General features: G+C 48.5%; 1 protein-coding gene across 11 annotated transcripts; it reads left to right on the forward strand.

Annotated features, from left to right (window-relative positions):
* Positions 1 to 349: 349 nt before the first annotated feature.
* Mecr (mitochondrial trans-2-enoyl-CoA reductase) lies at positions 350 to 24,693 on the forward strand. 11 transcript variants are annotated; one of them, XM_030253582.1, is made up of 14 exons: positions 2,693 to 4,217; positions 4,784 to 4,920; positions 5,121 to 5,261; positions 5,385 to 5,536; positions 5,723 to 5,839; positions 10,622 to 10,719; positions 11,491 to 11,622; positions 14,663 to 14,806; positions 17,667 to 17,769; positions 18,682 to 18,784; positions 19,824 to 19,897; positions 21,963 to 22,023; positions 22,162 to 22,234; positions 24,353 to 24,692. In XM_030253582.1, exons 6-14 carry the CDS (start codon positions 10,674 to 10,676, stop codon positions 24,508 to 24,510), a joined length of 894 nt encoding a protein of 297 aa, XP_030109442.1. In that variant the 5' UTR covers positions 2,693 to 4,217; positions 4,784 to 4,920; positions 5,121 to 5,261; positions 5,385 to 5,536; positions 5,723 to 5,839; positions 10,622 to 10,673; the 3' UTR covers positions 24,511 to 24,692. The 11 variants fall into 11 exon arrangements, 8 of the variants coding, with proteins under 8 accessions (XP_006538948.1, XP_011248563.1, NP_079573.2 ...); XM_006538889.3 differs by adding an exon at positions 9,230 to 9,331 and having other exon boundaries at positions 4,784 to 5,536; XM_030253581.1 differs by lacking the exon at positions 5,385 to 5,536 and adding an exon at positions 9,230 to 9,331 and having other exon boundaries at positions 4,784 to 5,261.
* The last annotated feature ends 1,872 nt before the right edge of the window (positions 24,694 to 26,565 follow it).

The following is a 26,565-nucleotide window of genomic DNA, read 5'->3' on the forward strand; positions in this document are numbered from 1 at the left end:
TTTGTGTTGTTCTGGGGGAACTGAAGATGAAATGATACTTTAAAAAGTCTGGCACAGTGGTATCTCAATAAAGAGTGCAAAGGGGATACTGAGGCCAGAATGTAAATGACTTCCCGGAAACACCACGCGACAAGCAGCAGTCACAGCTTTAAGCCAGTTCTGAACTCTCTTCATGGGTAGGCTGCTTTGGCTAGCTGTGCAACTTCTCCAGGTCTCTGAATACCTTACGTAGCCCACCCTCAATCCTCACACCAGTCCGGGAGAAACCCTACACCAATACCTGGGCAGAGAGCGAGCGGCCTCTTTTAAAGAAGGGGGCGCGGTCACGAGCGGGGCGGGGCTCAGGCTTGCTGTCGCGGACGAATGACGTAGTCCAGAGCGCCGGATTCTGCCAGTGCTGGAAGCAGCATGTTGGTCAGCCAGCGAGTGACAGGGGCGCGAGCCCGGGCACCTCAGCTTGCGGGTCTCCTCGAGGCTTGGTACCGCCACGGCCGGACCACATCCTCCTACTCCGCTCTCTCTGAGCCGTCACGGGTGCGGGCGCTGGTCTATGGCAACCATGGGGATCCAGCCAAGGTCGTCCAGTAAGAGTCGGCGCCGCCACCGGGGAGGGAGCTGGGGTTCCTGGAGGGTTTTGAGGCGGGCGGCGGACTGCCAGGAGAGGACAGGGTCCGAGGAAGAGGGTTCTGCTGTCCTACAGATGCCGAGACCCCAGGGCGTGCTTGCTGACCCGACACCGGTGCTTTCCGGCGGCCAAGGACCCGCGAGGCACCGGTGCCAGAGTTTACTGACCCATATTGGTTTGAAGATTGTGGCAGTCACTCCTTTGTCTCAGTGGATGCTTCCGACTATTTGTCACAGCAACAGTCTGGGGGTATTTATTGCATTTTTTTTTCAGATGAGAAAAGCGAGGCATAAGAAAGTTAAAATTAACATTTGCCCCAAGTCACCCAGCCAGTGAGAATAGAAATTTGAACATACGGTCTGACAGCCTACCTAGATTCTACACCTGTTTTTAAATAGGAGATTATTGTTTGCCTTTCACAGAGGCCGAGGGGCTTGTCTAAAATGATACGGCTAATTAGTGATTGGAATAGGTGCCGGAATTCACCTGTTTCTCATGCGAGTTCCCTTCCACCAAGCCATGTGTGCATCTTGGCCTAATTATGACGAGTTGTTTAAACCCAGCTTGATGGCATGTGCCGTTAATCCCAGCACTAGTGAGGCAGAGGCCCGCAGATCTCTGTGAGTTCAAGGCCAGTCTAGTCTACATAGTCAGTTCCAGGATAGCCAGGACTATAGAGAGAGACCCTGTCTCAAAACAAACAAGCAAAAAGGAGTTGTTTCATAATCCCAGGATGCTGAGGTAAAAGGGTTATGAGTTTGAGACCAACATGGGTTGCATAATGAGCCTTTGTCTCAAAATACACACTCACAGTAAAAATACATAAAAATTTAAAAAAAAATCTTCAAATACAGTTTAGGGGATGCGCATGGTGTGTGCCTGTAGTCCCAGCACTTGCTAAGGGAGGAAGATTGTGAATGTAATGCTAGCCTGAACTACATATTGAGACCCTGCCTCAAAAACAAACAAAAAGTGGACAAGTTGGGCTTACCAACATGCATCTTATTATTATTATTTCTTCCCTTCTTAAGGTCTCCCTGTATGGTCCCAGCTAGCCTAGAACATGTTGAGTAGCCTTGGCTGACCTGGAGTTTCTAGTGATCCTTCTACCTCTGCCACCCCCAGCCCCCAGCACTGGGGCTGAAGTTGCCTGCTTCTAATGGGGGAGGGAGCTCCTTTGGTTATATGTATGTATGTTTGTTTGTTTGAGATTGGGTCTTTGTAGCCCTGGATGGCCTGCCTCTGCCTCCTAAATGCTGGGATTAAAGGCTTGCAACTCCAAACCTACCCACCCCATCCCCCTTTTTAAACAGAGGCTGGGCTCTTAACTTCCAAGTGCTGAGATTGCAGGTGTGTTCCCCACTGTTCCTGCTCCCCTTCCTTTCTCTCCCCTCAGACAAGGTGTTCCTGTGTTGCCCAGGCTGATCTGGAATTTGTGGCCTCTCTTCCCCCCCCCCCCAGGTTCTCAAGGAATTTGAATTATTGTTGATATTCTTTTACATTGTTCTAGAGTGGGTGTGGCCAGAGGGCCCATGCCCCTGAGTTTATCCGAAGCTCCTCTCTGACTGTCAAAGCACCTAGCCGGTACATGAACCATTACAGTAATTCTGTCTGCTGTGAATCAAGGAGTTATAAAGGCACCACAGGGGAAACTTCCGGGGCTTTTTGGTGGAGTGACATTTGTTCATTCTTATCCCTGTATGGTATATTTGTGATGTGGCCCAGAGAACGAAGTGACCTTGCCAAACCCTCAGCTAAGCCAAGTTAGGGCAAAGAGCTGACTCTAGATTCCCTAATTCCCAGATTGGTGCTTTCACCTTAGCCCTACTCCAGACAACCTTAACAGCTCTTTTGACTGGTAAGATATGTGTAATTAGTTGGTAGCTCACATGCGGAAATTATGAATTAAGATCCAACAGAATTTTATAAGAGGATATTATAGACATAGAGGTTCAGAGGTTGACTAATTTGTCTAAGATCAAACATCTCATATTTGATTTTAAGAGAGGGAGGGAGGGAGGGAGGGAGGGAGAGAGAGAGAGAGAGAGAGAGAGAGAGAGAGAGCGCGCTAGCTCTCAGGAGTCAGTTCTCTCCTGCCGTCTTTAGCGAACAGGTGATGGAGCTCAGGTATCAGGTCTGGGCATCAGTACCTCCGACTGCTGAGCTGACCCATCAGCCATAAGTTGTATTTTGCTCATAGGGAATCAATCATGTCAGGATAGACACTTCCCTGGAGATTTTGCTGCAGTGAGGTGATAAAGTCCTTATGAGCAGGCCTCCATTTTCAGAAATGAACTCAAACTGAGAGCAGTGAGGTGGTGCTCCCAAAGGCTCATCATTTGTGTCCCTCGCCAGCCTGCTGCAAAGCACCTGCTCCTGTCATGTTAGCCGAACCCAAAGCTCATTTCGTTAAGAAGGTCACCTTTTATTGCATTCTCCCAAGGTGATAAGGAAGGCTTGGGTGGTTAAACAGCTGTGTGCAGTGGCCTCCTGATTGGTTTCCTGTTAGAGTGCCAGGGAAGCTGGGAACAGCCCAGTCTGTCTACAGATGCCTCCAGGAAAAAAGCCAGCAGCTTTTGTCTTCTATGTAGACTTCTAGTTATTTCCCCAAGTTCAGAGCATTCTCTTCAGCCTGGATTCACAGCTCAGTCTGTCACCTGTGCTACATTTGGAAACTACTTCTGGGCTCTGCCTCTAAAGTGCTCAGTGGGTCTATCTCGGCCTAGGGTGGCCATTTATTTACGCTTTTCAGGCCTCCCGGTGACTGATGCCTAGCCATTGTTGAGGAGCAATGCCTACAGATAGATGGCCAGGCAGTAGGGATTGTCCCTGGTCTGGCCTGACCTTCCCTTCTGACTCAGATTCAGACAACTTTGCATGTGGGCTGAGGCCAGTGACCGATCGAGATTCCCTTTGTAGTCCTGTGTAAGGTTTACAGTGCCCACAGCCACCAAAGAATCAAATGTTCCTTTCCCATCTTAATGTCTGGGCATCACTGGGCCTGGTGACCAGAAGATCATGAAACTATCCAAAATCCAAACAGTAGTTCCCAGACAGGTGTGTTGTGTACTGTGGGCCAGTGCTCTGGGAGGTGGGGGGAAAGTATGAAATCAGGCTGCAGAGTCTTACAGGATTCTGGACATTTCAGAGGTGGCCAGAGCCACTGTTCTCTGTGCAGACTTCTAGATTCTGTACCACAGAGGTCTGGAAATCCAGATGTCCTTTTCTTTCCTCCTCCCTAGACCCTCCTGCCCCTCCCCCATCCTACAATGTGTTCCCTCAGAATGCTGCTCTCTTTAGTGATAGTATGGAAATAACTCTCATTTATTGTATACCTACCAAGTAGCAAGCATTGAACTAAGTTCTCTCCAGTTTCTTGGGATGCTGAAGCAGGAGACTTGTTTGAGCCCAGGAGTTAAAGATTAGGCTGGACAACATACTAAGACCCTCAAAAAAGAAGGGGGGCCAAGGGGCCGCAGGAATTCAGACCCATCCCTGTATTCCTGTATGTCCTTGTTCGACGGACCAAAATATGAGTCCCAAGAAGATGGGCAGGATCACCAGGAAAGCCAGAAGAGGCCCAGCAAGGCTGGTGAGTGACAAAGAGCTCTGGTCCCTAAGAGTCCAAGACTCGGTTAGCTCTCCACCAGCTTAGGCCACTTACACACCCTGCTGTGGTCAGGAACTGAGGAACCATCTTCCTCCCATTTGCAACTTGTGTTCTGCTTGTTAATTAGTAAAGTCTCAGCATCCTAAGCACTTCATTAAATCACAGAAGGCAACCTGCTAATCATGAGGACTACATACAGACCTGAGCAACACCACAGGAGCTGTCAGTCACCTTTGCCCAGTGCTATATGAGGGCACACATTCCTGCCTCATGTGCTGAGCAGATGGGGAGGTCTGTTCGGTTATGTGCTCTCTCAGTCGGGTCTGACTAAAATTATTTGCAATGATGGAGTGAAAGATGAAAGAACAAATGGCTGCTGATTAAACATGGGAGGCAGGAAAGAGCGCTCAGCAGAGCTGGCCAGTGTCTACCTTACCCAGCAGATAGAACTGAGCAGTCCCCCGGGGACTGGGATCTTTCTTTCCCCTCTCAAAAGGCTCTTTCTTCTGCCTGCTTTTGTTTCTCTTGTACTTGATATGGCATCACAGGTGTACAGCCTGAGCCTCAAAGGAGCCATTGTGACCTTATCCAGCCTGGGATCTGTCAGCTGAGACAGTGGCAGCCCTCGACATTGCCTGGCGCCGTCATCAGACTCACAGGGGAAAGACCCGAACAGTGCTGAGAGGTGACTTGCAACACAGCCAGGTTGTGTTTGGGGGCCTCAGTTGAGTTCTGCAACACAGCCATCGTTCCCTTCGGTGAATTAAAAAAAACAAACAAACAAAAAAACAAGTGGAGTGAGGATTGCTATCGTGGCACCAAAGGGAGGGCCAGCTCCTGGAATTCAGACCCTTCCCTGTATTCCTGTATTCCTTCTTGTCTCAGCAGCGGTATCCTTGACGACGCTGTTAGAACTGTCTGCAGGCACAGTGTCTGTGGTATTGATGGCATTCCATGAGGGCAGGCTGGGGCTGGTCTTTCCTGATGAGATACAGCTGGACCAACACAGCTCACCCCAGGAGGAAAGCAAGTATTGGGCCTGCCTCCCACCACCACCCACTGGTGTACTCGGCTTCCACTTCCCAGACTCTAATTTCTGCCCTGCCTGTCTCTACCTACTTTCTGCCCTCTTCTGTAAATCTCTGACAGGCCTTCCAGGAGCCAGATGAGACCAGGGATAGTTTTCAGTTCAATGTCCTATCTACTCTTGAGAGTAGGTCTGTGAAAATCGTGTTCCAGTCAGGGGAGCTGGACCAAGCCTCCTGGGTGCCTCTACTGCAGGACTTCTCAAAGCCTTCATGGTGTGTTTGCTGACCCTTAGGAAGGGAACTGGCAGGGAGTGCTCCTCAGATGTACTGAATCCTAAGGAAAGCTGATGTCTCCTAGGAGAATCCCCAAGTCTAGTTTAAGAGCAAGTCTTGCTGCTTTTGTTTAAGCCAGCTAACTTAGTTTCTCTGAACCTCAGCTTTCTTCCTTTTTAAAATTAGCATGATGTGATGCCCGAAGCATGAGCACTGGGGAGATAAGGAACCTGTAGATGCAGATTGACAAGCTTGGGAAGACTCAGCTAGCTGTCCTTTTGTTGTCCAGCCTGGTGGCCAGAGGTAAGGTTTAATACACAGTGGGCTGGCAGCTCTTTATGTCTAGCCAGAGCATAGTCTGCTGCCCATCCCCCAAGTCACCTCCATCAGACTTCAAATACAGCACCTTTCTGCCCACTGTCAGTCCCTCCATCCTTCTTCTCTGTTTGCTCAGCCAGGAGCCCAAACTAAGTCTGGGAGTCATCACTCTTAGGCCACATCTCTCACTGGAGATGAGTTTGGACCTCGATACTTGATAATCACCAAGGAGAAACTAAGCACCTCCCATCCCGCCCCAGCGTGCCCGCGTACACACACACACATACCAGATGATAACTAAAAAGGATTCTGGCTTCCGAGTCTGAAGGATCCCCAAACTCTTTCCATAGTTCCCAAGAAGCTCTGAAAACTGAGGGTTTGGAAGGAAAGCAGATTGTCACTGTCTGTTCTTCTGGTGTGAATATTCATGCCTCTTGATGCAGGAGTACCCGACCACAGGGCTGCCCAGCCCTCCGGAATATAGATAACTCTGGAGGACATCAGATCCCAAGAACTCCAGAAAAGAGATCTTGAACCTATGCCTTGATCAATTAAGAAACATACATGGAGCCAGGCGGTGGTTACGCACACCTTTAATCCCAAAATTTAGGAGCCAGAAGCAGGTGGATCTCTGTGAGTTTGAGGCCAGCCTAGTCTACAGGGCAAGTTCCAGGGCCAACAGGACTACACATAGAAAAACACTGTCTGGAAAAACAAAACAAAAAAACACCTATGGAAGGACTTCATAACCCATGCAATGATCTTAAGTGGTATAGTCACCCCTGCTGCCTAGCAGAAGTAAGAAAGTGACCATTTCCAGTGGACAGCTCCAGGAAGAGCTGCAGAAGTACATTTTGAGCTGGGTCTTGAAGGCTAGATTGAATTTTTCATTTCACGGAGAAACTGTGGCAGTGAAATCCTTGCTAAGGGAGGAGTGTGTAGAAAAAAGTGCAGGAAAAAAGAAAAGCTGTATCTAAGCAGCTTGAGCTCCTGGGCTTTGTCAGCTTACAAGACAAGTCTGGTTATCTGTCAGGATGCAGGAGAAGCCATGGGGATAACTCAGAGGCAGCTAGTCTGCAAACCTGCTTGCTCCAGGCTGGACTTTGCTTTGGGATACAGACTAGACTCTCAGGAAGTACCACGTATGGCCTCCCAAGGAGGTCCACTGGGGAGACCCTGGCAGTGCCAGCACCCTCCTCTCTCCCCTCAGCCAGTGCAGCAAGGCCAGGTCAGGTCAGGGCTCATTTCACAGCTTGGGTTGGAGGCTTACCAGGTGGCTTCTTTTACCATCTGAAGGCCAGGTTCAGATCAGATCAACCACCTACCACTGTTAGCAGCCTGGGCGAGTTATTTACCTCTTCTGTGCTTTTGTTCGTCAGCTATAAAAGCAGAACAATAGTCTGCAAGCTATTGAAATAGGGTGGAAGCTGGCCTGCCTGTAAAGCACTTGGCAGGAAGCCTGGCTGGTGAACACTCAGAAAGCAGCAGTTATTATTATAGGGAGGACCTCCTCCCTCCTCCAGCTGTACACACACACACACACACACACACACACATACTTCCTTAGCACTACGATTCTTTTGCAAAGCCTTTTTGTCTATACTTGTCCCTGGTGTCCCACTCGTTTCTGTGGTTTTTTTTTAAGCTGATTCTTAATCACAGTGAGACCTGGCTTTTCTCTGAGTCCAGCGTTCCTAGCTTTCGTGTTTATGTTCCCCAAGTTCTCTGAGGTTCTTGTAGGCTGTCAGGACTTCCAAACTCACCTAGATGTTGGTGTGCAGCCATGTAAATCAGTGTCAGCTTTGACTCGCCAGTGTACACTTCAGAATCTCCAGGAACTGTGCTTCCTAGTAGACATGGACTGTTAACACATCCTTCACAGAAGCCTTGCGTGGAAAGCTCTCAGCACTGAGCCTGGTGAGAGCAGACTTGTAGAATATGCCTCTGTTGCTACTCTTAGTATAAGACATTACTTGAAAAAAAAATCACACTTTTAGCCTAAGATCATGCCTTAGGTCTAATTAAAAAGGTGAGATTATGGCGGAAGCAGGTGAATTACCTCAGCTTAGTGTGAGGATACTGTGACAACATGCTAGGAGCCTCTGGCTGGCAATTATATATGATTCTGCTAAGTAAAAGAGGAAAATTATTACTTTGTAGATACATTTGTGCAGAGAAGCATTGCAGACCTGAAGCATTAAGTTTCAGGAAAGGAAAGGAGTTTTCAGTCATTGAAAAGTCAGTCACAGGCACTCACTGCAGTGATCGGAGCTGTCTAGTCAGCAGGTGTTCTGCCTCGTTGCATGTCATGTTGACACAGGCTGTAGTCAGCAGAGAGGCGATAGCCTCAATTGAGAAGTTGCCTCCATAAGCTCAAGCTATAGGCAGGCAAGCCTTTAGGGCTTTTTCTTAATTAGTGATTGATGGGCAGGCCCAGCCTATGGGTGGTGCCACCTGAGAAAGTGATCCCTGGGTGCTATAAGAAAGCAAGCTGAGCAAGCCAGTAAGCAGCCCTCCACAGCCTCTGCAGAGATGGCATGGCTCTGTGGCTAAAAGTGCAGATTTCTCTCACAGAGGACCAAGGTTTGTTTCTAGTACTCCTATCAAGCAGCATATCCCCTCCTGCCACTCCACCTCCAAGGGCTCGAACGCCTCTGGCCTTCACAGACCCCTGTACTGAGCTACACAGATAAACACGCATGACTTTAAAAGTAAGACAACAAAGAACATTTATTTTGAGCACTGGCTGCTCTTGCAGAGGATCTACGTGGTGGCTTGCAAGACTGTAACTCTAGTTTGAGAGGAACCAGCACCCTCTTATTCTAAATAATTTTAGGATAAAAAGCTTTAATCCCAGCACTTGGGAGGCAGAGGCAGGCGGATTTCTGAGTTCGAGGCCAGCCTGGTCTACAGAGTGAGTTCCAGGACAGCCAGGGCTACACAGAGAAATCCTGTCTCAGAAAACAAAAACAACAACAACAACAAAAAAAAGCTCTTCAGTTTTTTTGAAACAAGGTCTCAGTACAGAGCACAGGCTAGCCTCAAACTCACCATTCTTTGCATCAGCCTCCCATGTACAGGAATAGGGGTATACCACTAGACCCAACCCAACAAAATAAAACTTTAAAATAACAACAGTTCCCTCAAAGTCCCCTGGCAAGTCTTTTACATGTGTGGGGTCTCCATGTATGTGCTTGCATACATGTGTGGGTGAGCTCGCCCATGCAGGCATGTATTAGAGGCTAGTGGTTGTCATTGAGACGTCTTCCTCAGTTGTTTCTTCATTTTCAAGGCAAGGCTTCTCACAGAACTTGGCGCTTACATTTTCACTAACCTGACTGACGGTGGATCTGTCTTTCTCTGCTTTACCTCCAGTGCTGGAGTTACAGGAACTGGCCTAACTACCTGTGACATGAGTGCTGAGGACCGGAAGTCTGGTCCTTGTGTTCCACACAGAACTCTGAGAGCTGCTAGAAGGTAGATAGTCCAACCTTCAGCCCAAGTAGGCTAGCTCAGAGAAGAAATATGCCAGAGCCTGACATCAAGGTCTCCACCTATACTGGCTAGTTTTGTGTCAACTTGACACAGCTGGAGTTATCACAGAGAAAGGAGCTTCAGTTGAGGAAATGCCTCCACGAGATCCAGCTGTAAGGCATTTTCTCAATTAGTGATCAAGGGGGGAAGGTCCCCTTGTGGGTGGTGCCATCTCTGGGCTGGTAGTCTTGGGTTCTATAAGAGAGCAGGCTGAGCAAGCCAGGGGAAGCAAGCCAGTAAAGAATATCCCTCCATGGCCTCTGCATCAGCTCCTGCTTTCTGACCTGCTTGAGTTCCAGTCCTGATTTCCTTGGTGATGAACAACAGTATGGAAGTGTAAGCTGAATAAACCCTTTCCTCCCCAACTTGCTTCTTAGTCATGATGTTTGTGCAGGAATAGAAACCCTGACTAAATAGCACTGGAAATGTAAATGAGCTAAATACCTAATAAAAAATGGAAAAAAAAAAAAAAAGAAACCCTGACTAAGACGCCACCTGCACCTCCTTTCTAAGACCCCAGCCCAGAAGGGCCATCTCCCTGGGGTGTGAGTCACGGTCAGCAGAGACACTTCACAGATACAGAGGTTCTCTTTCTATCACCTCACTCTGCAGTAAGGGAAATATCACCTTTGCCCATGTGTGTTGGAGCCAACAAAACAACACATGGACAGCGGACAGGGCTGACCCAGAGTTTCTCAGGTATGCTTCTTTGAAAGAACCACTTGGGGTCCCCTCACCTGGTGATGCTGGTTCACGCATCAGCAGCGGCTGTATTAATAGTGAGTGCGGCCAGGCAGTGGTGGCACATGCCTTTAATCCCAGCACTTGGAGGCAGAGGCAGGCGGATTTCTGAGTTCGAGGCCAACCTGGTCTACAGAGTGAATTCCAGGACAGCCAGGGCTACACAGAGAAACCCTGTCTCAAAAAACAAAAAAAAAAAAAAAAAAAAAAAAATAGTGCACCACATGATTTTTAGAACCAAGCAGGTTGTGGAGAACCTAAGGCCAGGCCAGCAGAGGCTCACTAGTGCTTCTGTTCCTGACACTAAGAGGATACCAAGATTGATCCATTGCAGTTGGTGTGAGCCTGCACTCTGTGCTGGTCCTCAAAGCACCTCCTTTCCATCAGAACCAGATTCCTAGGCACACGGCAATTGAGGCATGTTGCTGACCTACTCTGGGGAGACAGTTTGAGCAGAAGTCTTAGCTACTGACAGTGTCTTTCTGAGCTTAGGCTGAAGAACCTGGAGCTCACTGCTGTGGAAGGATCTGACGTCCACGTGAGGATGCTGGCAGCCCCTATCAATCCATCTGACATAAATATGATCCAAGGTAACCTTGCTCTCTGGAGCTTATGCTAATTGGCTCAGGTAGAGTCTGAAGTGCTCAGGATTAGCAGTGGCTGTCCTCTAGAGGAGCAGCATGCACAGTCTCGCTCGGCTCCTCTCTGGCCAACCTCTAACTAAGCATGACGCTCTGTGAGTTAGGTGAAGTGTAGTGGTGGGAGGCCCACCCTTCTGAAGAGCCTGTGACATGCTAGACTCCTTTCTTACTTGAGTGTGTCCTTGTGGTAATCCTGTGCCCAAAGAGTTTTAGCTCCTACATAGTTAAGGAAGCAGAAGGCCAGAGCTTGGTTAAGTGGACAGCTCATGAGAGCAGGGTCCCGATAAGCTCAAATGTGAGCGAACACAAAGTCTATGCCCTCCAGAGTCTCAGCCGAACCTGACAGTGTGACTGTTGTTACTTTCTGTTACCATGATAAAACATCATAACCAAAACAAGTTATAGAAGAAAGTTTTGTTTCAACGTATGGTACCAGAGGGCTAGTTAGAGTCTGCAATGGCAGGGTGCAGGCAGCAGGCACAGAAGCAGGGAACTGGGAGCTCATGTCTTGAACTCAAAGCATAGAGCAAGCATTGGAAATAGCACAGTGCTTTGAAGACTGAATTCTACCCTCATCAACACACTTTCTCAGCAAGACTACACCCCCTAGACCTCCCCAGAAAGTGTCACCAGCTCAGGATCAAGTGTTCAAATACAGGAGTCTGCAGATGACACTTTTATCCAAACCACACATTTGCACTCTGACTTCTTCTCTCCCAGGGAACTATGGCCTCCTTCCCAAGCTGCCTGCTGTTGGAGGGAACGAAGGCGTTGGGCAGGTGATAGCGGTGGGCAGCAGTGTGTCTGCATTGAAGCCAGGAGATTGGGTGATCCCAGCAAATGCGGGTTTGGGTAAGTGTCCCCAGGTGTGAGCAGCCATTTATTCTTCCAGATCCTAGACTGCAGATGCATTCCCACTGGCTCGGTGCAGCTGAGCAGTGTGGGATTCGTTGTTAGTTAATAGGCTACCTCCAGCATGTGGCGTTGAATCCTGTTTGTTGTGCTCTGGAGGGACATACCTATGTGGATATCTCCTTGGCTCGCTGTCGATTGGAGCTTTGAGTATATGATTCCTTATATCCTTGCTGTAAGGTTAGATGCAGATTACGAGTAAGGTTGGTCCCACTTTCCAGAAGGCTCAAATCTGACTAAAGTGTCAGGAAGGAGGTACCTCAAAAAAGGGAGTACCCCGAAGCCACAGGAAGCAGAAGTAATCGTGGCTGTTCTGACAGAGATGTTTGTGAGGAAACTCCAAGTGAGACTGTGGAAGAGAGTCTTAGAACAAGTCCGTGGTAGGAGAAGTTGTTAGGCGGAAATGAGCCAAAAGGCATTTCCTGTGGAAGAGGTAAGATGAGCAAACACCAGGGGAAGTTTGGGGAGTGGAAAATCCAGTGTGTGGCCTCAGCCAAGGATTTGCCTATGGAGAGGTTACATAATGAGAAAGAAGGTTCCAGAGGTGGAGTGGGGCCACATGGGGTGCAGTCCTAAAGAGCCAAGCTAGGATAGCATTTCGTGTATATATGGAAAGGAGTCATTAGAGTGTTCTGCTTCTTAGCTCTTACATTTTCAAGGCACATCTATTATCCAGATGGATCTTCATGGGAGCCACAAGAGGATAGTGTTCCCAAAATGAGTGAGGTAGCCTAAGGTTAGAGACACTCCCCCAGAGGATGAAGTAGAGACCAAAGGAAAGGATAAGAGAGCTTTAATAAAGAAGAGGTAGAAAGATAGTAGGAACACCACACAGCCAGAGCAGAGGACTAGCGCCTCTCAGCCTCGTCTGTTGAGCCTTTATTAAGGTGAGTGTGGAAACTGCTGAAGAAATAACCCACATTTTGTTTTTGTTGGTTTTCCCACCCCCACCCCCTGCCCCTGCCTCCAGAGACAGGGTACACTAGGCTGGCCTCAAATTGAATCCACCTGCCTCTAGCTTTTGAGTGATGGGATTAAAAGTGTATGCACCACCATACCCTGCCTCTTAAAAGATTTTTTTTTAAAGTTTGTGTTAATATATTTAAGTATTTTGCCAGCATTTGTGTACTTGTCAGGCTGTCTGCCTCACAGCTGGGATGCCGGAGCATGCCACCCAAGGAAAGCAGGGTGCAGTCCACGCTAGGGGTTCCAGCCTGTGTTCTTCCAGGCAACAAGCATTGAGATCTGGGACGGATGTTGTGGTTCTCAATCTCCTGTGTACCCAGACACTGCTAGGGACCTCGAGTGGTCCAACGGTTTGCCCTTCCCCTACTCACCAGGCTGGAAAGGGGTGGTTGAGCCCAAGTCTCTGTAAAACAAAGGCCTCCCCCCATGGCAATCCTCTGTGAGAGAGACAGTCCTTGCTTGTCCAAGCTGCTTTGTTATGGCAGATGTGAATGCATACACCTTAATCAAGGTTAACCAGGGATTAAATACCTTTTGCAGGAGGGGATGTCCAGGAAGAGAAGCTCATTGGCTAAACATTCAGGCCTATCTAGACACCTCATTAGCATGGAGAACTCTAGGTTTTATGCTCAGGGGGTATCATGGTTACTTGCTTCAGGACAGGTAGACCCTGGCCAGAAACTGGTTATAATGCCTGCTTTTCTCAATTATGAGATTTTCTAAGGGAGTGGGGGAAGGTTGAACCTGCTTCAGCCTTACAGTTCTTCTGTCCACACCACAAGCATGCAGTGCCCTCGGAGGTCTGTCTTAGTTAGGGCTTTACTGCTGTGCACAGACACTATGACCAAGGCAAATCTTATAAAGAACAACACTTAATTGGGGCTGGATTACAGGTTCAGAGGTGCAGTTCAATTTCATCAAGGCAAGAACATGGCAGCATCCAGGCAGGCATGGTACAGGCAGAGCTAAGAGTTCTACATCTTCATCTAAAGGCTGCTAGCAGAAGACTGACTTCCAGGCAGTTAGGCTAGGGTCTTAAAGCCCACACCTATAGTGACACACCTACTCCAACAAGATCACACCTCTAAATAGTACCACTCCCTTGGCCAAGCATATTCAAACCATGACAAGGCCCAAAGAGGATGTCTGATACCCTGGAACTGGAGTTATAAAGTTGTGAGCCATCATGTGTGTGCTGGGAAGTGAACTCAGAACATCTTGAGGAGCAGCCAGTGCTCTTAACCATGGAGCTATCTTTCTAGCCCATTGCTTTTAGTTTTTAACTTCAGGGTGGTAAAGGCTATCCAGTTTGAGATAGCAGATAGCTGTCCAAATTGACTTTCTCAGGTTTACCTTTTAGCCTTTACTCTACTTTTGGCCATGAAGGGACACTGTGTTACATTCACTGTCATTAGTTTACTCTCCAGCGTCAGGAGCAGCTTGAGACCCCACTCTGCCTTGTTTGTTCATGTTTACCAAGTAATGGCATGTAGGTAAGGATTGCCTATGGTAACTTTAATGTTTGAGACTTGAGGTTACCTCCCCCCGCCCTGATTCCCTAACACTGGCCCAGTAGATGGCAGACAGTATCCACCCAGTTCAGTGTATGAGGATCTGAATCTTGGGAGACAAAGTTTACTCAGACTCAAACACAAAGGGAGGGAGAGCCCAGTGGAGTCTTGTCTCCGTGTTTCCCACTATACTCTGTCAGGATTCTTTGGGCTATGACTTTCTTTTTGGGGGGGGGGGGGTTAGTTAGGTATTTTCCTCATTTACATTTCCAATGCTATCCCAAAAGTCCCCCATACCCTCCCCCCCAGGCTATGACTTTCAAAACCTAATTTAAATTGCTTTATTATTTTACATCACCGTACATGTAACTGTTCACGAGGACTTGAACACCATGAGCTTTGTTCTTTCCTCCCAAGTCTGCTCTCCTCGATGTCCTTGTATCAAGGAGAGGGGCCTGGGTGTGCAGGGCTCCTCTCTCACTACCCTGCTCATCCTGATTCAGGAACCTGGCGGACTGAGGCGGTGTTCAGTGAGGAAGCACTGATTGGAATCCCTAAGGACATTCCTCTCCAGAGCGCTGCCACCCTAGGTGTCAACCCCTGCACAGCCTACAGGATGTTGGTGGACTTTGAACAGCTGCAGCCAGGTAGGAACCTACAAGCTGGGGGAGCAAGCCAGGGTCTTCCCACTGGGGTGCACCAAAATCCTGGCTCAAAGGACTTGGGGACTTGCTGGCACACATGGTGGAGAGAGGGTCCCTGGGGGCAGTGACAGGCTCTAACTGAGTGGCTCTTACTGCTCTTAAGTAAAAAGATGTTCGATGGGTTCCTAGAAAACCCTCAGAGGACACACTGTAAGAAGTGCTGGTCACATTTCCCAGAGCTAGGGCTAGAATGTTGTCACACAGCAAAAATGTGTTGAGCTATGCTAAGCTTTGGGGACACAAAGCCATGGGAGACAAACATAGCCACTGTTTTCAATAAAGTGCTGAACTCAGTGGTAATAGTTCTGCTCAGCACTTCCACTAGCATGAGCGCCTTTGCAGGCATCCTCTCTGCAAGGGTCACATCTTCAGAGGGATGCAGAAAGGGCCCTTGTTAGGGATTAAGTACCCAAGCCCAGGCCAACAAGTTCTGACCCAGGCTTCACCTCCCCTGACTCACCTAACTGCTCATCCATATGGAGAGCAGGGATGCCAGAGGCTGACTACAGAATGTTCAGTCTTCCTTTTCATCAGCGAGGGAACAGACCCAGAGAGGTGAGCTGTTACATGAAATCCCTCAGCAAGTAAGCAGCCAGAGTGTTACTGAATTCCTCTGAAAGCAGAGGCCAAGCAGGCGCTGGGGCAAGCATTTCATTAGGGAAGTGGTCCCTAGAATCAGGAGCAAGGGAATGAGTCAGCAAGACAAGACGGGGGGGAGGCAGAACCCACTAAGGCTTTGCCCATTAAGGCAGAGCCTGGCCTCAGTCTTGCTAGGGATGCCCTCATGTTCTTCATATGACACACTACAGAATTAACTCCAGAAGACAGAAGACTGGCCAGTTTGTTTCTGTTGCTTCTGAGAGCTTTGTCTGTCTTGTTTACAGTTCTGGGAATAGAATCAGGGCCTGGGGTATGCCGAGCAGTAGGTCTACCACAGACCTGTGCCAGCCTAGCCCTCCCACTGTGTGAAATCTCTCTCTCTCTACTGCCTGACTGAGCCACACAGGGCTGGAAAAATTACCTACTGTTGAGGAAATTGAGGCAAGAACTGCTGGACTATGATAAAATTAGATAGCCACTGACCAAGACCCTGGACCATGATGGGAGTCCTAGGTGCCTTTGGTAGAGAAAGCCAGGTATGATGAGAGACCTCTGCTGGAGTCCTGCTATAGCCAGCGCCTCATGTCTTGTCCTGGTCCTGAGGTCACTCCTGATTAGGGCAACTCTGTGCTTAACAGAGCCAGGCCTTCGGATGCTACCCACTGTAAGTATAAGCAGCCCACTTCTCCACTTTGCTGCCTCAGGGCTGATGAGGCCAGACAAACTCATGACCTGATCTAAAGCAAGAATAAATGTCACACTGTTCAATAGAATATATGCATAGATGAACACAGATCATGGAAGCCAACTTTGGCAGCCCAATACTCGCCTTCACTATCTTTGTTATTATCCTGTATTCCTGTACTCCTTAACTCTAACTGAAACAGATCAATGCTGCCGTCTACCTACACAGTTGGTTGAGAATGAACTAGTGAGTGATAGGTTGGAGCCAAGGTAAATGAGCATCTTTGACCTAGGAGTCTGCCACTAGCTATAGCTCATTCTGCACTGACTGCTGCTGACTTTCAAAACCAGACACTTTCCCAGTCAACAGAGCATCTTCCTACTAATTTGGTTTCAATGGGAGATGCTCTGAAAGGTGCTCCCAGGCTTCCTGGTTTTTTTGGGGTTTTTTTTGTTTGTTTTTTTTTGAGACAGGGTTTTCTCTGTGTAGCCCTGGCTGTCCTGGAACTCACTCTGTAGACCAAGCTGGCCTCAAACTCAGAAATCTGCCTGCCTCTGCCTCCCAAGTGCTGGGGTAAAAGGTATGTACCACCACTGTCCGGCAGGCCTCCTGTTTTTTAAAATTGAAGTTTTAAGAGGACATGATGTAGCTGTTTAGTTACAGTCATTGGTAAAGCAGGATGCACACCCAGCTCCACTGTGTGCCAGAGCCCACACTTCCCTAGGGCACCACATTGCTCTCCCATTGTAGGGGTGAGGATATAGCTCAGTGACAGAGTACTTGCCTGGCATGCTCAAGTCCCTAGGTTCTATCCCCAGCACCACAAAGCAAAAGCAAACATTCTGTAGGGCCCAGGAGCTTCCCATTTCTCTCATATGGCTCTCATCCATTTCAAATGCACCGTCATTAAATAATACACAAGGGAGTAAGGGATGGTCCTCCCTCAGGACTGAAGGTATTGATAAATATGAACACAGCTTAGTGTAGAACATGGTTACAGCCTGAGCATTGATGAGATACCAGAGTCCTCTGGGAACAAACAAGAAGGAACCTTGGAGAGCTTCATGAAGGAAGCCACACTTGAGCTGAACTTAAAAAGGAAGAGAACCAGAAAACCATTTCAAACCAGAGACTCGGCCTCAGCATGGGTCAGTGAGATGACTCAGCGTGCAAAGGTGCTTGCCACTGAGACTTGACAACTTGAATTCAATCCCTGAGCCTATATAGTAGAAAGAAATAATGTGCTCCTGGATGGATGGATGGATAGATGGATGGATGGATGGATGGACAGAGGACATAAAAATTGGGAAGATGAAGGTCAGTTACAAAGCAGTATCTGAAACATGGACAGAGTGTCCAAATCCCGTGACGCATTATAGGTGTGGAAAGTGTGTTGATAACTGAGTGATAGTTCACCGTATAAGGAAATGCCGTTGCTAGGTCCTGCATCCACACTAGGATCCCAGGCTGGGAGCCCTCAACCCAAGTTTGCAGGGCTTGACCTAGTGTCTTCCACAGGGGACTCTGTCATCCAGAATGCATCCAACAGTGGAGTGGGCCAAGCAGTCATTCAGATCGCCTCAGCCCTTCGCCTAAAGACCATCAACGTTGTCCGAGACAGGTACTGGGAGGCCTAATCCTCATGTCCCTGCGCACTCCTACATCTCCACCAGATGGCGCACATGTGTAAGCATGAGTGGCTGGCTGCTGACTTGCAAGCATTCCGCAGGGCAAAAGAAGTCCCTGTGAAAGTCTGACACAGAGATGACAAAAAGAGGCAGTGATGGTCCTTACTGAACAGTCAGGAGTGTTGGAGACTTGTCTTAGGGTCCCTGGTTTGTACTGTTGTATGAACTCTAGCCCTGTCGGTTGCATGTGTACACCAAGCACAGCTGTGAAGGAGGTGGGGCAGGCTTGTGGTCTCTCTTTTACAGATGAGGAAGCTCAAGTTTCCAAGAGAGGAAGCAGCTTGCTCAGGAAGACACGGCAAGTCAGTAACAGACTTACCTTCTTTCCATTGTCCCCTCCAGTCCCTTTAAACCTCAGTGTGCTCCCGTGTGGCAGTCACTTGAGACCTTTCTTACGAGGGTTGTACTTACTCCTGCCCCTGCCTCTGCAGTGGTGATGAAAAAGTGATTCTGCGTGCCTGGACCAGAGAGTCCAGGACCGCTCTGCCCCAGAGTGTGTTTGCATGATACCCTCAAGTGCCCTGGAGAGCAAGAGGAAAGAAAGTGGTGTCTGAGTAGAAGGAGGAAGTAGGATGGCTCTTCCCCGGGCACAGATGGCTCTAGGGTGTGTGCACTCATAGGTTGTCAGACTATCTCCCAGCCTGGCTCTGTCCGGGGAGGAAAGGAGGCAAGAGCTGGTAGAGCATGACTGAATTATGTGGACAGCTCCTGCTTGAGGTCTGGCTTAATCTCTCTCTATCCCTGTTCTCAAAACAGGAATGTGTTCTCAGGGCTGTGGCAAAGGGGTTCTGGGAGCTTGAGGGAGGCTAGTTAGCCAGTGTGACCTGATTGTGTTTGGTTTCCAGACCCGACATCAAGAAGCTAACTGACAGACTGAAGGATCTAGGAGCTGATTATGTCCTCACAGAGGAAGAGCTAAGGATGCCCGAGACAAAAACCATCTTCAAGGTACCTAGCCTGGGTCTGGAGAGGTGCATAAGCGGTTAAGAGTACTTACTGCTCTTGCAGTCCCAGCATCCATATGGTGGCTCACAACCATCTGCAACTGCTGTTCCAAAGGATCTCCACAGGTCCCAGGCACACACGGTACAGAGACAGACATGCAGGCAAAGCAATCACATTCACGTGCACAAAGTAAAATAAAAGCTGAGGCACCCCGCTAAGAACACTTCCCCCTTAATCCCATGCCATCTCCTGGTAATTACAAAATATGCCTTCCCTGCTCTGCTCTGCAAACCGCTTCTCTTCTGGAAAGGACAAAGCCCATCCAACCTTAGCCTGGGGATAGCATGCTGTAAGTGTGCAGACATGGAAGGAGGCAGAAGTAGACAGACTTTAGGAAAGCCGAGGTTTTAAACATTTGTGGTGTGGTCCATCAACCCACATGGCAGGTGTGAGTCCGAGCTGGATGAGGGTCTGAGGAAACTATGGCATGGAGAGAGGAAGAGAAGCTCCTAAGCCTCTGCCTCACATTTACTTGACATCCCTCAGAAAAACTCTACAAAGTAGCTGACATAGATGCTGCATAGATGAGACACCAGCCTTAGAACCACATCATCACAAAGTGGTGAGGCTGGCCCCATCACTCTGAACTCGAAGCCGGTACCTCTTTAGAGCATCCACCCCAGCAGACCCAATCTGAGGCCTTTTGCACTACAGCATATGGAAGAACCACATACCCAGTGTTGAGCACATTTGCCCTAGACAGCATTGCTGAAGTGGAGGAAAGCCTATCGTGTGTAAACTTCTCTGTACCTTGACACTGAACAGAGATGCTGCTTGTCTGTGCTTCCCAAAGTCCTGGGATGGACGAGAGGATGAAGCTGCTAAAGCCCTTCTCAGACATAACAAAAACAAGCCCAAAAAGTCATGCACACTCCATTTCCTTCTCTTCTGACTCAGCACTTGGCCTTACCATGCTGCTCGTAGCAGCTTCTAACCCCATGAGCACCCAGTAGCCCCCTCACCGTAGCCTCCTTACTTTCAGGACCTGCCGCTGCCCCGATTGGCTCTCAACTGTGTTGGTGGGAAGAGTTCTACAGAGCTGCTCCGGCACCTAGCGTAAGTCCCTCAACCTGCAGGTCTCCATCAGGAGGGCTGTCTAGTTACAAGTGTGAGTATAAGCCAGGGTAGAAGGATACTGACAGTGGCGCACAAGGACATCTTGCTCTCTGGCCTGTGCTCTAAAGCCTCGTCTCTGTGATAAGCCTAGCCAGCCTTTTCTCCCCATAGAAACCCAGGAGTCATCACTTACTGCTTCTTAAGATATTTCTCACAAGATATTTTGAAACATATAAAAGTGCTGAGGTGGGGCTGGAGAGATGGCTCAGTGGTTAAGAGCACTGGTTGCTCTTCCAGAGGTCCTGAGTTCAATTCCCAGCAACCAAATGGTGGCTCACAACCATCTGTAACTGAATCTGATGCCCTCTTCTGGAGTGTCTGAAGACAGCTGCAGTGTACTCATATACATACATACATACATACATACATACATACATACATCGATCTTTTAAAAAAAAAAAAAAAAAAAAGAGCCGTGCTGAGGGACCAGAGACAGGCATTCTCTTGGTCCCCACCACTGCAGAGAAGCTCCACTCGCTGTGTGCTGTTCTCCAACCGGAGGACACCTAAGAAATACTTCTCAGCAAAGTGGGGCCCCTGCACAGTGACTTGCCCAACACCACAAGCTACAAGCTGAAGAGATGCCTAAGCTGCTGAGGTAGAGCTTAGACTGGGACAGCTACACAGCTATGTTGAGAGTCAGCCTCTGCAGTGGCTGTCGTGCCATCTACAGCCATAGGCAGAGCTTACTATTCCAAATTCCTATTTTGCTTTTCCCTTTGGTTCTGGGGATTGAACCCAGGGCCTTGGGCATGCTAAAGCACATGTTCCATCACTGAGCTATGCCCCCCCCCCCCCCATCTTCGCTTTAAAAAATGAAGCCCAGAGAACGTGATCACTTCATTTAGGTATAGTTGACCAGACAGCAACGGTTAACCACGAGTTCTCATAACTACAGAACACCCCTGTTCAGGCAGCGAGCAGCCTGTGAGACTGACTGCATCCTCCATGCAATTGTCAAAGGAAGAAGTAATCACAATGTGGGCACTGACATTAGAAAGACTGGGTTCAAACCCCAGCTCTGCTACTTCTAGCTGTAGACCTGTGAAGTGTTAGGCAAAACATGAAGATCCAAGCCTTAGTCTCCTCAGCTCTGAAATGGGCATAAGGAATATGGTTCTGCCTCTGCTGGGTAGTATAAGGGACAGTGAGGCGATGCAGACATGATGAGCTTCAGCTCTGTCCTCTAGACCAGACATCAGTCTTTCTTGATGTTACTCTGATAAGTCACGGAGACAGTACAGGTGACATGCTTAGCGCTGTGTCTGGTACAAGGAGAGAGGGCTTGCTTCCATTAGGAACTTATTTCTTGAGTGAGAACCATCTGAGGTAAACTTAGGCCAAATGAAGCCATGCTTGTGAGGCACCCCTGTAATCTTAGCCCTCAGGAGGCTAAGGAAAAGGAGTAGTGTGAGTTCAAGGCCAGACTGAGATAGATCCCAAGTCTGAGGCAACCATAGGCTACACAGATACAGACAGATGTAGTCAGACACACACATACATGGAGACAGAGGCACAGAGAGAACATTGGGAGACTGGGGATACAGCGTAGAGCACATGTTTAACATGTGAAGACCTAGGATTCTCCTAGCACTGTGATCAATAGGTAGGTAGTAATACAGCAGTTGACTCCATTATGTCCTTTTCTGTTTTCCTCAGTTTCTCCAAAAAATGCCTCAGGTCATCCTTTGTCAACAAACTGAAAGTCAAGGAACAGGGACAGCAGCGAAGGCTAAATCTAGCTCATGCTATCCTCACCAGTTCATTGTAGGAAATTACATTACAGCTAGGCAGGTTGGGATATGCCTCTATGCCCGATATGTGTGACATATGGTCCCTGCCTCTAATTCTTTAAGTCAGAGGTTAAAACTGGGAAGCTATATATTTTTTAAGCCTCCCCAGTGATTTTGAGAGCCAGGATTGGTTCCTTTAAATGCCTTAGCAAGTTCCTTAGGCCATGATAGGCCTTTGCCTGCACCCACTCTTCATTCTCTGAACTCTACAGGCCCGGAGGAACCATGGTGACCTATGGGGGAATGGCCAAACAGCCTGTAACAGCCTCTGTGGTAAGTCAGGGATACCTGCAGACCAAGGCTTAGCTGGTCTTGCGCTAACTGCAGTTGTCTAAATTCGAGGATCTATACCTGAAGTGATGCTTTAAGTTCTAGTACTCAGAGCCTCAGTGCATCTTCCTGTGTCCACAGAGTCTGCTCATTTTTAAGGACCTCAAACTTCGGGGCTTTTGGTTGTCCCAGTGGAAGAAGAACCACAGTCCAGGTGAGTGACGGATGGCCTTGATACCAAGAGGCAGAGGAGTGTAGAGCCTGGTATGGCTGCAGAGTGACCAGCTACTCTAAAGCCTGCAAAGTGACTAGGTCCTCAACCTTAACGGGATTCAGGACCATTAGTTACCATAGTTTACCAGTCAGGCCAGCACATTGCTTCTAGAAGGAGCCAGCTGGTCCTTGGCAGAGTCTAGTGAGATGGACCAGCCCTTGTTCTGAGGAGCTTACTGGGTGCAGTGGTATACACTTGTAATCCCAGCTCTCAAGAGGCTTAGGTGGGAGGGTTATGAGTTCAGGACCATCCTTAGTTATATAACTAGATGCTGTTTCAAAAAAAGAAAGAAAAACAAAACAAAAACCAAAATCTCACCAGATAGATCTAGGTGGGCCTGGCCTAGCTGGGAACTGTGTAAGTCACTGAATCTCTGCCTTGTTTTAAGCATTGTTGGTTTTAACACTTTGAGCCATTTGACAAGAGGAGAAAATTGAGGCTCAGGGCCTCTAAGTCAATCACTCAACACTCTCCCATCTCTGGAATGGAGCTGCTAACGTCAGCATAGGTCTCTGACTGCTACAGCCCAGCTCCCCAGATGAGGAGCCAAGGATGAGAGTGAAGACTGACATGGAGTGGCTGAAGGGAAGTGGTGACATGCACTGGTGTTCTAAGAAGAAAAGCTCTTCAGGAGAGTGAGGGGAAGGGCTGGGGGGAACTTGGTTAATGCTTGCCAAGCAAGCTTAGAACCTGAGTTCAGATCCCCAGTATCCACATAAAAAGCCTGTACCCCAGGACTACAGAGAGGAGAGGAGGAAAGGTAGAGTAGCCCAGCCTATAGCCAAATAAAAGAGCATCATGTTCAGTGAGAGACTATCTCAAAAAATAAAGGGGTCCTGAGAATGGTGGTGTGCACCTTTAACTGCAGCACTTGATAGGCAGAGGCAGGCAGAGCTCCATGATCTATAGAGTTCCAGGCCACTCAGGACTACATGGTAAAATCTTGTCTATAAATAAGAAACATGATTGAGGGAAGACACCTCAATCAATATGTGGTCTCACCTACACATATATACACTTAGAAGTCCTACACCCAAACTAAACTTTTAAAGAGAGTGGAACCCACCACTACACAGGGCAGATTCTGACACCTGGAGGATCAAGTCTGGTCTTGGACTGAGAGAGCAGGTTCTAACTGGATTACAAAAGACCTAACAAGTTCACACTCCTGCCTTGAAGACAACTGGGAAGCCAGCATGGCAGTGGGGTTTTGTTTGTTTGTTTTGTTTTGTTTTATGGTGTGTGTGTGTGTGTCCTAGAATTCACTGTGTAGACCAGGCTAACTTGGAACTCAGAAATCTACCTGTATATGCCTCCCAAGAGCTAGGAGTAAAGGTGTGCGCCACTATGCCTGCCAGCATAGAGTTCTAATCAGGAAGTAGGATTAAATCTGAAGGTTGGGTTTATTTCTATGAAAAACACTTATCAGGACTAGAGAGATGGCTCAGAGGTTAAGAGCACCGTCTGCTCTTCCAGAGGTCCTGAGTTCAAATCCCAGCAACCACATGGTGGCTTACAACCATCTGTAATGGGATCTGATGCCCTCTTCTGATGTGTCTGAAGACAGCTACTGTGTGTGTGTGTGTGTGTGTGTGTGTGTGTGTGTGTGTGAAAATCTTTAAAAAAAAAAGAAATACACTTCACAGCTGAGGCCTTCACTTCGATTCCTACTCTATCTTTGGCCCTTAGGAAGAGGCAGACCGAGGAAGGGATAGTGGGTGCCTCAGTTGAGGAATCTAGTGGAAGCCCAGGGCTGTCAGAGAGAGCTTTTCCTCCTGTGGTCTGTTGTCATCCAGCACTGTGCCAGGTACTCTGCCTTCCTGGCCTCCTCTGGCTTCCTTAGCTCAGTAATGCTGTCCTAGCCACCACTTAGGGCCAGCTCTTCACCAGTCCTGTCCTGTCCTGTGGATGAGCCTCTCTAACCATCACTGAGAAGGGTGTAGTCACTGCCCACCTACGGTCCCTAGGATTACTCTGGATGACTCTGTCTCGAGTTAGCACTCAGCCATCCCACTAGACCTCACCTGTTGTTCCTTGTCTGACTTGCACCTCCTGCAGATGAGTTCAAGGAGCTGATTCTCACTCTCTGCAACCTCATCCGCCAAGGCCGGCTCACAGCCCCATCCTGTTCTGAGGTTCCACTGCAGGGCTACCAGCAGGCTTTGGAAGCCTCCATGAAGCCTTTTGTGTCTTCGAAGCAGATTCTCACCATGTGATTGCTCCAGAGGACCAGGAGGAAAGCAGGAGAGGCAAGACTGGCTGTCTGCTGGCCCCTCCATGAGAACCCCAGCCTTCCCAGACTGCCTCACCCATATTGTCTCTTCCTACCAGGAGGGTGGGGGACCAACTCTAGGCTCCCTAATAAACCCTTAACTTCCCGAGTGGAGGATGAAGAGTACAGTCATGCGTGTGGAGGAATGCTGTGCCTTCCCTGCCTCAGAGTTTGTTGTCCATAGTCACTGCCTGCCCACCCTGAAAGCAGAGGCTATGAAACTGCTGCCAAGTGCAGAAGTCACTCTTTGCCCTCAGCAACATGAGCCATAGAGTCTGGCAGAAAGGGACAAGTGGTTAACCTCTTCTGGAGTGTGTGGCTCTGCCCAGGACAAGGGGATCTGCTGCCTAGAAAGGTGAGTGGCAGGCTGAGATCATTAAAGCTTAAGACACACAGGATAGCAGGTGTCTAGGCCACCTTCTGGGAACTTCAGTTGTAACTAAAAGAATAAACATCACACCTGTGGTTCTCAGCCAGGGGCATTTTTAACCCCAGAGGACATTTTTTGCTATCACAGCTTAGGAAAGGAGTTATTTGCCTCAACTGGGCAGAGATCAATACTGTTAAATATTTTATAGCCAGTTATAACACACACATGCAATTCCAGCAATTGGGAGGCTTAAGTCAGGTGGATTGCCACAAGTTGGAAGCCAGCTTGGGCTATACAGCAAGACTGTATCTCAAACAATTTTCTTACAAAGGCTACCAGGGTATAGCTTAGAGATAAGAGTGCTTATCTAGCAAGCATCAGGCCTTAGGTTCCATTCCTATAGCTGTTAAAAGGACAAATACATTGCACAGGACCAGTTCCCACAAAGAATCACCCTGCCAAATGTTCCTAGTGCTGCTATTAAGAACACCTGCATTAAACCCCAAGTGCAGCCATCATGACTGGTGCTAAGCAGAAGGCATGCAGAGCTGCAAACACCTGAGGTCATGACAAGGCTTGTTTGAGGTACAAGTTGACTGAAAAAGAAGTTGGTTTCATCTGAGCTAGAAGTCCAACTTTCAGATGTTTGTTTCATGGTCACTTTGCCCAAAGCACAACTTGAGATTGTTTCCTTCATTAGCTGACCCTCTGTACCTTCAATTGAGATCCTTATTCAGGGAGCATTTATAGAGTGTCCAAAGCTAGCAGTGAAGAGCATGCTAACTCTTGTGTGGTTTAGCCTCGTATGAGACCATTACAGTGATAAGGGCAAAGCTGTGCGGGGACAGAGGCTCTGTCAAGGGAGGGTTCCTGGGAGACGGGGGGGGGGGGTGGGGGGGGTGGGGGGGGGTGGTACACGGGACACAGGGAGGAGTATTGCATAGGATCCAGCTTAACTGGGCCTGCCTCTGGGAGCATTCATGCTCTCTAGAGGAAAGGACTGCTTCAGGGGCTGGGGCAGATTGGCAGGTGCCTGCTGGGCAAAGTATGCTACCTCATGCACTGAGGCTCAGGATCAGCTTTTCCCTGTTCCTGTGCTCTGGTCTATCCTCCAGGTTGCCAGTGTTTTGTACCAAAGGTCCATGTGGACAAGTGAGAAAGTCCAAGACAGAAAGGCAGCCCAGAGGCAATAGGAATAAAAGGTAGGATTTAGGGGAGTCACAACATTGGGGGTTAGAGCAAGCAACCATAGTAAGGGAGGCCCTGTTTCAATTACAAGATGGCAGGAGCAAAGGAGGGAAACAGTCCAAGAAGAACAGTGAAAGGAACTGCATTGTATCTTGGGTATGAGGCTTGGTCTTTGTATCTACTCAGAAAGGGAAGGCAAACAGCAGGACTCACACCAGATAAGCCAAGTTAGAGCTCGAACGCTTAGACAGAGCCTTCGTTTCCCCAAACACCCATTCTGTTAAAATCTGAAGCCTTTAGGTGTGCACAGAGTGGGCTATAACCAGTGTCCTTGCTTGTCTCCCTTGCAACAAGGTTGGCCAGTGGTATGACAAGTGTTGGGTGCCAGTATCTTAGACCCTTGTTCAAATGTAGCTGCTATGCAGTCTTTTTCTCCTTCTA

This window comes from Mus musculus, chromosome 4, assembly GCF_000001635.26.
Source record: "Mus musculus strain C57BL/6J chromosome 4, GRCm38.p6 C57BL/6J".
NCBI lineage: Eukaryota > Metazoa > Chordata > Mammalia > Rodentia > Muridae > Mus > Mus musculus.